The sequence below is a fragment of the Lithobates pipiens genome, unplaced genomic scaffold (assembly GCF_037356315.1).
Source record: "Lithobates pipiens isolate NorthernLeopardFrog02 unplaced genomic scaffold, aLitPip1_a1.2 Scaffold_13, whole genome shotgun sequence".
Lineage (NCBI taxonomy): Eukaryota > Metazoa > Chordata > Amphibia > Anura > Ranidae > Lithobates > Lithobates pipiens.
This window is the reverse complement of record NW_027507718.1, coordinates 526736347-526748499: the sequence shown is the minus strand read 5'-3', so window position 1 is coordinate 526748499 and position 12153 is coordinate 526736347. Positions and strand designations below refer to the sequence as shown.

The following is a 12153-nucleotide window of genomic DNA, read 5'->3' as shown; positions in this document are numbered from 1 at the left end:
TATGAGTGCTGCCAGCATTGCTGCAGAGGTTGAAGGGGTGGGGGGTCAGCCTGTCATTGCTCAGACCATACGCCACACACTGCATCAAATTGGTCTGCATGGCTGTCATCCCTGAAGGAAGCCTCTTCTAAAGATGATGCACAAGAAAACCCGGCATTTACCTCATCTAGGTGGCAGGCTGCGGCTCCGGTGTCCTCTGTCTCCTCTCTCTTCCTCTCCTTCTGCGGCTTTGGTGTCCTGCAGCATGGCAGATGGTGGCGGGCTGTGTCTCCTCTGTCTCCTCTCCTCCTGCAGCACTGGTGTCCTCCAGCACAGTGGATGGTGTCGGCTCTTCTGCGCCTCCTCTGTCCTCCTCTTGCTCCGGTGTCCTCCGGCACAGTGGCGGGCAGCGGCTCCAGTGTCCTCTCTCCTCGCATTTTGGCCAATCGGGAAAATGGGTTTCAAGACGGGGGAGTGTATTTAGTGTGACAATGGGAATTGCGCCCACCCTTTTTTGAAGCCCATTAGAGCCTCTGGCTCTAATCACGTGCTTCATCCCCCCCATTGGAATCCATAGTCCGGTGCCCTGATATGCAGATCAGGGGGTCAGACGCATGGATGGGGGGAGGGGGCTGCGCCCGTGCGCCCCTAATGGACGGGCTGCCACTGCGATCGAAACATACAAATGTTTCAATGGTGGCCCTAACTTTGGGAGCAAACTATTTAACCTAAGTTTTGTAAAAGAAGACTCTCGGCCACATAGTGAAGTTGGATAAGAAGTTGTTTAATCTTAAACTGTGTAAGGGGTTCTCTACTGTTAGAGCGGCAAGGATGTGGATTCCCCTTCCATGGTTGGTGGTGCCAGAAGGGAGTTTAAATAAATGAAAACTTAGCCAAACACAATGTACAGGAGTATTGAAAATGATATAAACACACAGGTTGAACTAAATGGACCCGTGTCTTAATTCAACCTTACAAGCTATGGAACACAATACCTGGTCGGGGTTTACGGTCTTTATATCTGTCTTAGATATTCCCAGGACAGCAGAGATTTCGGGGGTCAGGTCCCAGGATCCGTCTGCGTTCTGCAGGGAGATTAGCCTTGCAAGCGTGGGGTTCTCTGCCGGTTCAGCAGGTGGGGGTGGTGCTGGCAGAGAAAACAGACATTTGAAATGCTAAGGAAACAAAATGTAAAAAAGTTGACATAACAGATATACCGTACTCTATAGCTAATAAAATTAGTTAAAGTATATCTTAACCAAAAACAATCATTTCATATATAATTTACAGTATATTCAATGACCAGTCCTTAGATCTGGTGGCTGCATTCGTTTTTTTGTTCGGACTATTTTTATTTTATTTTCAACTGGTGATCCTGCCAGTAACAGACCAAGAAGTAGTAAAGAGGAGAATTTCATTGTTGGGTTTTACATTCGTTTTATGAAGGCACATCCCACTCTATATTAGACATGTGCACTGCCAAAAATGTGTTCGTTTTAGTTTCATATACGTTTTTGAGGGGATTTTTTTATTTAGTTTTTCGGGTCATTCGGTATGATCGCAATTTGTAAATTCGAAAAAATTCAAAAATATGAAAATTCTAAATAATAACTAACTAATAATAACTAACTATTAAATTATAGGTTTTAGAATTCCCTTTCAAGTTTGACGATTGCCAAATTTTAATGGAAATTCCAATATCTATAATTTAATAGTTATTATTAGTTAGTTATTATTTAGAATTTTCTGATTTTCTAACCAGCTAATAATAACGAACTACGAAATTGGCTTTTAGTGAACGTAACGAATATGAATTTATCTGAAGTTATGAATTTACTGAAATAATGAATGCCATGACTAAACGAATGGAATGAATTAATAAAAAAATAAGAATAATAATTATTATTATTATAATAATAAAAACGTTTTATTATTATTCATTATTAATTCATTACGTTCCATTTGTATAGATGTGGCATTCAATATTTCAGATAATTCTTAACTTCCGATACATTCATATTCGTGGACGAATGGCCAAATTTGAAAGGAAATTACAATACCTATAATTGAATAGTTATTATTAGTTATTACTCCCAAATCAAGGGGGTTGCTATGGGGGCTAAATATACCCCCAGCCTGGCCAATTTATCCATGGCCCAATAGGAGGAGGATGTTGTCTATGCCTTGAAGCGACTGGAATTGGTCCTTTGGGCTAGGTACATAGATGACGTCCTGGTCCTGTGGAATGGTGACAGACCTTCGTTGGATCATTTCATGTCCATTCTTAATAATAATGATTGTGGTATAGTCCTGAACTATGAGGCCAGCCATACTAATATCCACTTTTTAGATTAAATATGGCTTCCTTTCAAGTTTGACGATTCGCCAAATTTTAATGGAAATTCCAATATCTATAATTTAATAGTTATTATTAGTTAGTTATTATTTAGAATTTTCTGATTTTCTAACCAGCTAATGATAACTAACTACGAAATTGGCTTTTAGTGAACGTAACGAATATGAATTTATCTGAAGTTATGAATTTACTGAAATAATGAATGCCATGACTAAACGAATGGAATGAATTAATAAAAAAATAATAATAATAATTATTATTATTATAATAATAAAAACGTTTTATTATTATTCATTATTAATTCATTACGTTCCATTTGTATAGATGCGGCATTCAATATTTCAGATAATTCGTAACTTCGGATACATTCATATTCGTTGACGAATGGCCAAATTTGAAAGGAAATTACAATACCTATAATTGAATAGTTATTATTAGTTATTACTCCCAAATCAAGGGGGTTGCTATGGGGGCTAAATATACCCCCAGCCTGGCCAATTTATCCATGGCCCAATAGGAGGAGGATGTTGTCTATGCCTTGAAGCGACTGGAATTGGTCCTTTGGGCTAGGTACATAGATGACGTCCTGGTCCTGTGGAATGGTGACAGACCTTCGTTGGATCATTTCATGTCCATTCTTAATAATAATGATTGTGGTATAGTCCTGAACTATGAGGCCAGCCATACTAATATCCACTTTTTAGATTAAATATGGCTTCCTTTCAAGTTTGACGATTCGCCAAATTTTAATGGAAATTCCAATATCTATAATTTAATAGTTATTATTAGTTAGTTATTATTTAGAATTTTCTGATTTTCTAACCAGCTAATGATAACTAACTACGAAATTGGCTTTTAGTGAACGTAATGAATATGAATTTATCTGAAGTTATGAATTTACTGAAATAATGAATGCCATGACTAAACGAATGGAATGAATTAATAAAAAAATAAGAATAATATTTATTTTTATTATTATAATAATAAAAACGTTTTATTATTATTCATTATTAATTCATTACATTCCATTTGTATAGATGCAGCATTCATTATTTCAGATAATTCGTAACTTCGGATACATTCATATTCGTGGACGAATGGCCAAATTTGAAAGGAAATTACAATACCTATAATTGAATAGTTATTATTGGTTATTACTCCCAAATCAAGGGGGTTGCTATGGGGGCTAAATATGCCCCCAGCCTGGCCAATTTTTCCATGGCCCAATAGGAGGAGGATGTTGTCTATGCCTTGAAGCGACTGGAATTGGTCCTTTGGGCTAGGTACATAGATGACGTCCTAGTCCTGTGGAATGGTGACAGACCTTCGTTGGATCATTTCATGTCCATTCTTAATAATAATGATCGTGGTATAGTCCTGAACTATGAGGCCAGCCATACTAATATCCACTTTTTAGATTAAATATGGCTACTCCGGGAGGCCTTGAGTTCGGGACCTACTTTAAGCCTACAAACAGGAATGGATATATTCCTGTCGATAGTTGCCACCATGACCAATGGCTGAAATCAGTCCCTCGTGGGCAGTTTCTCCGTCTCAGGAGAAACTGCACCTGTGATAGGGTTTTCAAACGGCAGTGTCAGACATTGAGGCAGAGATTTCTTGAGAAGGGATATAGGTCTTCAACGTTAGATGCCTACACTGAGGCTATGTCAAGGGTCGAAAGGAGTTCTCTCCTAATGGATCGCCCCAAACCATTGAGGGAAAATAAATTCAAGTGGCCGTTCTTCACTTCCTTTTCCACTCAGCACAAAGAAGTTAAGTACATTTTAGCCAGACACTGGAAGGTGTTGTGAAGTGATCGAGTCTTGGGACCTTCTCTCCCTGAGTGGGCGGGCGTTATATTTCGTGGTACATTTACGGTGACATTGCTCCCAATGCCATTGATCCCCCCAAAACAGTGTCTTTCTTTCATTAATGTAAGGGCTACTTTCCATGCAGGAAGTGTAATGTCTGCCTACATAATACTTTGGGCAGATGCATGACCAATACGTTTACCTCTACGGTCACTTCACGCAGCCACGAAATGAAATATTTAATGGCTTGCGCTACCAAATGCATAGTATACCTCATCACATGCCCGTGCAAATTACAGTGCGTGGGGCGTACTATTAGAACCTTTGCAATAAGGTTGAATGAACACCTAGCCAAAATCAAGAAGGGATGTACCAAACACAGCGTTCCTCGTCATTACTTAGAACACCATAATAAGGACCCTACTGGTACCCAGTTCCAGGTCATAGATAAATTTGTATCGCATTGGCGTGGAGATTATTGCTTATGTGGAGTCTCAAGAGTTGAAACTTATTGTATATACAAATTGAAGTGCTACTCGCCCCACGGTATGAATGTTGAGTGGGACATCAACAGTTTCATTATCCGGGCATGAGTGGCATCTTCTCTCCTTCTCCTCCCCCTTAATTTTTTTTTTTTTGGGCAGACGCATGACCAATGCGTTTTTTCTTTTTTTTCTTTTGTCAGATTTGGAGTTATTGAACTGTATTTTGCACATTTAGTTAAAATTTATATATATTATTTTTATTGATTTATTTGTTTTATATCTTGCCGCGTATCCCCATTTCAGGTTTGTTTTTGCAATTGAGCCATGGGGCCACTTGGTTGGATTTAGTACATGGCTATTCAGCTTTGAATGTCTGTCTCAGCTTGAGTTAGACATACCTTGCTGACAGTCCTTTCTCACAGCCTTTTTTCCCTTTGTGTGATTGGTTACCAGAGGTCATGTGCTTTATGACTACAGGATACTAGGTTTTACAATGCCGGGATACTGTTGTAACATAGCCAGGATGATTGAATGACGCCGGGAGGCCGTTGCGTCACTGACGTGTTTACGTAATGACGCTATGACACAGACGCTGCCACCAGAAGTGACGCAGGGTGCATCTTGTGTCCTCTATTGGTGGAACGCATACACGGACAGTGGGGCTGTCCAATAAGGCTTGGGTGCCAACTCGCTCCCTGGCGGTGGAGAGTGGATATGCACCATAGGCTTGTAATATGCCCATTAAGGCTTGGGTGCCGCCTCGCTCCCTGGCGGTGGAGAGTTGATATGCACCATAGGCTTGTGATATGCCCTTTTGAGCATCAGCCTCTCCCGGTGGCCATCTTGGTCAAGTTTGTCGGCACACCCACGTGGCTTACACATTCCAACCGCCATTTTGAGTCATTGTGTGTTTCTCTGGTTGCCATTTTGAGTTTTTGTTGATTTCTATCACTTTAATTTGGTGGGCGTTTTAGTGACTTTGCATATGTATACCTCCATTGTTATTTTCCCTCAATTGGATGGTTGACATCTGCCTTCGGGAATTTTATTATGATTAACAGCGAGTATTTATATGTATGAATTTATGAACATATTTATTGATGTATTTATTTATGTTGTACAATTATTGTTGAATATATTGAGAATTACATTTATTATCCCATTGAGGGATTTAAACAATGATGCTGGCTCCACCTTAGGTCACGCCCTGGTAGGTGTGGCCGCCAAGGGGTGGTTTTATGATTTTATATATATTAGACATGGGCAAAAGGAAAACATTTGTTTAGTTTCGTTTCATTTTAATTAGTTCATTAATTTTGTTTAGTTATATTCGTTAACTTCCTTAAATTAGTTTTCGGATTTCGTTTAGTTTTCTACCGAATTCAAAAAATCGGCCACATTCGAAAATATTTCAACCAAATTCGAAAATATTTCTACCGGATTCGAAATGATTTCAACATGATTCGACATTATTTCAACCGCATTCGAAAATATTTTGTGACCCGACTTTAGGGCCATGTATCTCGGGGTCACTTGGTGCTAGAAAATCCAAATTTGGATATGTAGTGCTAGTGCTAGTACTATAGTACTATTGTGTTTGAATACCAAATTTGGGGTTTCTAGCTATAAGTGACCCCGAGATATGTGGCCCCAAAATAGGGTCGCAAAATGTCATTCTCTGCTGTAATAACTAATAACATTTTGCGACCCGATTTTGGGGCCACTTATAGCTAGAAACCCCAAATTTGGTATGCAAACACAATATATAATATAATATACTAGCACTACAACATATCCAAATTTGAAGTGTCTAGCACCAAGTGACCCCGAGATACATGGCCCTAAAGTCGGGTCACAAAATATTTTCGAATGCAGTTGAAATAATGTCGAATCATGTTGAAATCATTTCGAATGCGGTTGAAATAATTTCGAATCATGTCGAATTCATTCGTTATATTTCTTTCGTATTCGTTGTAATTTGTTATTTTTTTATTCGGACATTCGGATGCATCCGAATGTCCGAAAGATGCAAAATTTGGCCGAATTTCGATTCGTTACGAAACGAATTGCACAAGCCTAATATATATATATATATATATATATATATATATATATATATATATATACATACACTGTATATTCTGGCAATGTGGGGGGGGGGGACTGAGATATGCCCCAGTCGATGACCTATTGTGTTGAAACGCGTCAGTCTACGCTCATCTTACGCTTCCCACATTGCTTTTAATCTTTTTATGTGATCACATTCTATGTCACATCTGTTTTACTTTAAGATGTGAATAAAGTTTTAGATAATTTTTTACCTGCACTATTGGCGTTCTTTGCCTTTTTGTTTTTTACACCATGGGATTGTTCTGAGCCATTCTGGAACCTTTGCTGAGACATTTTTTTCACAAGACTTTTGGTGTGGATAGGTGCTTCTCTCCATGATGGCCGCCTTGTAGCCTGGATCGTCTGGCTCCGTCCTGCCTGTGTGCTATTGGTTCTAGCACTTCAAGCCCTATATGATACATTGCCGTATGGTATTTGTATCCAACTTATCTGATAAGAGTGTTTTATCTCTATCTGGTTTCCACCTGTGAAGCTACCGAGATTGATTCAAGACTTACTCTGACTACAATTTTGGGCGACTGAGTTACTGATCACTTGATTGGACTATTCATTGAGTGGGGTTTTCTGTTAGATCGCCACAACTTTGGGCAATTGAATCACAGATATCTTGATTGGACTATTCACAGTGTGGGATTTTTTATTTTAATATTATCGTGGGCTATCCCCTATACAGTTTATGCATGTATATTTGTTTATATACACTGATTTCTGATCTGGGATAAGCATTGAATATACTGCTGCTATTTACACATTGTCACTGTCTGAGCACATTGACACTCCATTATTATTTTCTTTGCAGTATTCACCATTTTATCATATCATCACTGTTTGAGTACTTTGATATATTATTTGCAGTATTTAGCGCAACACTTTCTTTTTGCTCTTGAATTAGTTATTATTTAGAAATTTGGGATTTTCGAACTAGTTAATAACTATTAAATTCTAGGTGTTGGAATTTCCTTTCAAATGTGGCTGTTAGTCAATGAATACAAATGTATCAAAAGTTACGAATTATCCAAAATAACGAATGCCATGACTAAACCAATGGAACAAATTAATAATAAAAAAACAATAATAATAATAATAATAATAATAAAAACTTTTTATTATTTATTCATTCTGTTCCATTTGTTTAGATGAGGCATTCCTTATTTCGGATAATTCATAACTTCGAATAAATTTGTATTAGTTGACTAAAGGTCAAATTTGAAAGGAAATTCCAATACCTATAATTTAAGGCTAGTTGTTTGTTTTTAGTTATTTAGAATTTTCTGATTTTCTAACTAATAACTAACTAATAATAACTATTAAATTCTAGGTTTTGGAATTTCCTTTCAAATTTGCCCGTTAGTCAACGAATGCAAATTCATCCGAAGTTACAAATTATCCAAAATATTGAATGCCGCATCTAAACAAATGGAACAGAACGAATAATAATATAAAAAAAAATTATTATTATTTTTTTTATTATTAATTTGTTCCATTTGTTTAGCCACGGCATTCGTTATTTTGGATAAATTCGTAACATTGGATAAATTTGTATTCATTATGTTCACTAAAAGCCAAATTTGAAAGGAAATTCCAATACCTAGAATTTAATAGTTATTATTTCAGATTTTTGAATTTTCGGGTTTTTGAATTTCAAATTTACGAATATTCAAATTTTATGAATATTCAGAAAAATTTGTTAAAAGTTTCCGAATTAGGCGAAATTTGTTAAAAAACGAATTCGGAAAGGAAACAAATTGCACGTCTACTCTATATTATTAAAGTGAATCTATAACCTGGCATCCCATTAAAATAGATGTAAAACCACTCATTAAAGTCACATTCGGTATAACCTTTACCATGTTAAAGTAATTTCAAAAGTTTATTAATATTTCTATATTTGAGGCTTTCTTTAAAGTGGTTATAAAACTTAAATTTCTTGCTTTAAGGTAAAAAATGTTTAGATAGTAGTATTCCCCACCCCTCCTTATACTTACCTGAGCCCTCATTCGATCCAGCGCTGTGCCTGTCTGCAGCAGCTCTCTCCCCTCACTACCTGGTCTCACAGGCTTTGCTGAGGCAGCAGGAGCCATTGGCTGTTGTCAATCAAAACCAGTGACGAAGGAGAGGGGGTGGGTTAGAGCCCTGCTGTCTGTGTCTATAGCTCAAAGGCAAGCCCTCATGAGTGTGGCTTCTTATGGGAACATTGGTCGGAGAGGAGGAGTCAGAAGCGCCAGCAGGGGACCTGAGAAGAGGAGCTTCAGGGCAGCTCTGTGCAATTCCCATGCACAGAGCAGGTAAGTATAAACCTTTTTGTGATTTCAATTTATTATTTTTTTTGCATTTACAAATGACACATTAGCCGCTTGACTTCCGGAAGATTTAACCCCCCCCCCCCCCGCCCCTTCATGGCCAGGCCAAAACCACGGTTTTGTTGTCAGAAGGTCCGATCGTGTGTACGAGGCCTAAGTCCCATGAGGCATTGCAAGACTAAGAGTTATAAGCATTACTCCCAAAGGCAGAGACATGATGGGACTTGTAGTTTCGTAATAGCTGGAGGACCACAGGTTGAGCACCCATGGTCTACTGCAGTGATGGCGAACCTTGGCACCCCAGGTTTGTTTTTGGAACTACTTTTCCCATGATGCTCATGCACTCTGCAGTGTAGTTGATCATCATGGGAAATGTGGTTTCAAAACATCTGAGCTGCCAAGGTTCGTCATCACTGGTCTACTGTCTATCAGGAAGCTGGTTCAGAGCAATGATGTGGTGAAAATGGCTGGAGGAGATCGCCTCAGCAACACAGAGGTGCCTACCAAAAACAAAAAAGAAGACTGAATTTAACAAACACTCGCATGGAGCATTAAGGGGGATCTCTAGGCATTTCCTAAATCTAACCCCAAACCTCCCTCTTTCAGTCTAGAGCACGTCCCAGCATTCATATTTTTTTTTATTTTACCTTGGCAACTTTAGTAACATTAGTTACTCACTGACAGCTGCCCCTGCAAGAACTGTCTGGTGATGATGTTAATGATGTTGGTAGCTCAGTCCCTATTGAGGCAAGAACACCCCCAGAACTACGTCTCCCAAGAGCCCTTTCCCTACATAGTGTGTAAGCAGGCTCATGGGACTTAAAGTTAAAGTAACAACATTGTTTTGCTGGAAAATAAATCAATGTTTGGACCTGTTTTTCTGTTCTTGCCATGTTTAAATGGATAAAACACGGGGAAACATGCATGTAATGCAGAGATATTTGCTCAGACATTCCCTTTGTCAGGTCACCTAGAGGCCAGGTGACAGATGCACACCGTAGGGATCAGGAGTGCACCGCAAGATTGTGGACCCTACAGCTGACTGCTGTGGACGGGAGTCAAGGTGATAAGGAAGGATGGGCCACCGGAACACCAAGACGGATCCCATCGGGGTTAGAGAGTAAGATTCTCTGGGGCGCGGAGTCTAAGAGCCAGCAGGTGTTCACCAGCGCCTCTAGTGGTGAGGATGGACTGGGCTGCAACTGGCTCCAGGTCGCGACCCCCAGGGTCCCCCAGCTCACACCCACAGTAGGCAACAGGAGGATGGGGATAGTGAGGGATAAAGCCAAGGTCAGGGCCACAAGCAGACAGGGATAGTCAGGGACACACCAAAAGGTCAGGATCACAAGCAAACAGGGATAATCAGGGACATGCCAAAGTGGGTAACAGAACAACAGAAGAGCACACGGCAAGTAACAGGAAGCCAAACACACAAAGGCTGTTCAGCAGGGTTGGCCTGCAGTGCACAGCTTAATATAGAGTTCTCTAATAGGAGCTAGGGTGCAGCCATGCCAGAGGATGGATTAAAAAAGCAGTCAGGTGAGGGTCGGCTGGTCTCTAGAGATGAACACATGGAGACAGGTAAGCAGACAAACTCTATTGCATGACCATGACACCCTTTTACATATAACATGTGTACTGCAAAATAAAGTTGACTGTTCCTACCTTCAGTTTTTTCCTCAGGTGTCTCTTTAGTCGTCCTAAACAAATTTGCCGCTAAAAAAGAAAGAAAAACTAAAATTAGTATTTTTATTTTGTCCTTTTTCCTTCAATCCTTCAATCTCTAACAAAATGTCCCTACTTGTTCCCTATGTACCTAGTGCATTTCCCACTGTGACGTGTCCTGGAGACCAGACAATTATTGATCTTTCTAGATGTCCCCATATCATTCCTCCAGAAACATCAGCTTCCAATTCTGATATTTGCCATATCGGTGCGGAATGTGGTCAAAAGCCTAGTCTCATCTCAGGGTCTCCCTATAGAACAACCCTTTACTGGAACAACTTCATACAATTCCTGATTCTATGGCATTGTAAACCTCTTAGATGTTTTCCTAGAAAGGAACAAATGTGTTCTTTTACTTAGAGCAGCCTTTCTCAACCTTTTCAACACAGAGGAACCATTGAAATAAAAATAATAAAAATACGTAAAAATAAGTTATAAAATGACTATATCTACAACTCATGATATATTAGTGTGATGGTCAATGGGAAGAATGCTCCTTACACTTGTGGTCATTGGGAAGAATTTCCCCCTTACAGATAGCTAGAAAGATCAATAGTGTCAGTGGGAACTTATCTGAGTGGCAGAAATTGCTCATTGCTCAAGGAACCCCTAACAACATCTGGAGGAACTCTAATGCCCCGTACACACGAGCGGACTTTTCAACATCCAAAGTCCGAAGGACCGAGTCCGTCAGACTATCCGATCGTGTGTGGGCTGCAACGGACTTTTGATTCGCCAAAGTCTGACGGACTTTAGAAATGAAGCATGCTTCAAATTTTCCCGACGGAACTCCGCCGGACCCGGTCCCCTTCGAAAACTCCGCTCGTGTGTATGCTACTCCGACGGACTAAAACCGACGCTAGGGCAGCTATTGGCTACTGGCTATGAACTTCCTTATTCGAGTCCAGTCGTACGTCATCACGTTCGAATCCGTCGGAGTTTAGTGTGATCGTGTGTGGCCAAGTCCGTTCGGCCGAAAAGTCTGTCAGAACTCCGTCGGAACTCCGGCGGAACTCCTTTGGAAGTCTGTCGGACATAAGTCCTCTCGTGTGTACGGGGCATAAGGTTCCATGGAACCCAGACTGAGAAACCATGACTTAGAGGAACCTCAGTCATTCCACTGACTTTTTTTTTTCCTTAGCTCAAATTATCTGTTACGCAGTGTTATTCTGGATGCAGATACTCACTTATCCAGTGAATCTAGTGCTGTCCTGTTTCAAGCCACTGATCAGGTGCCCCAGCCCGGGTCCTGCCATAGTTCTGACCACCAACCGCTCTTATTCCCTACTTCTGCCCCCTGGGATATGTAACATGGACTCCCAGGAGGCAACAGGGACATCTCATTCTCACCTAAGCGAGAATGG

The 12153-nt window shown here is 39.9% G+C and overlaps 1 protein-coding gene across 1 annotated transcript in view; it reads right to left on the bottom strand.

The window, feature by feature from the left end:
* LOC143975641 (von Willebrand factor A domain-containing protein 5A-like) overlaps positions 1 to 12153 on the bottom strand; it is a 180327-nt gene that overhangs the window by 3524 nt on the left and 164650 nt on the right. The window contains exons 17-18 of the mRNA XM_077478133.1: positions 10730 to 10780; positions 975 to 1126 (exon numbers count right to left, since the gene is read on the bottom strand). Of these exons, the coding sequence (XP_077334259.1) occupies positions 975 to 1126; positions 10730 to 10780 (203 nt within the window). The remainder of the gene's footprint in view (positions 1 to 974; positions 1127 to 10729; positions 10781 to 12153) is intronic.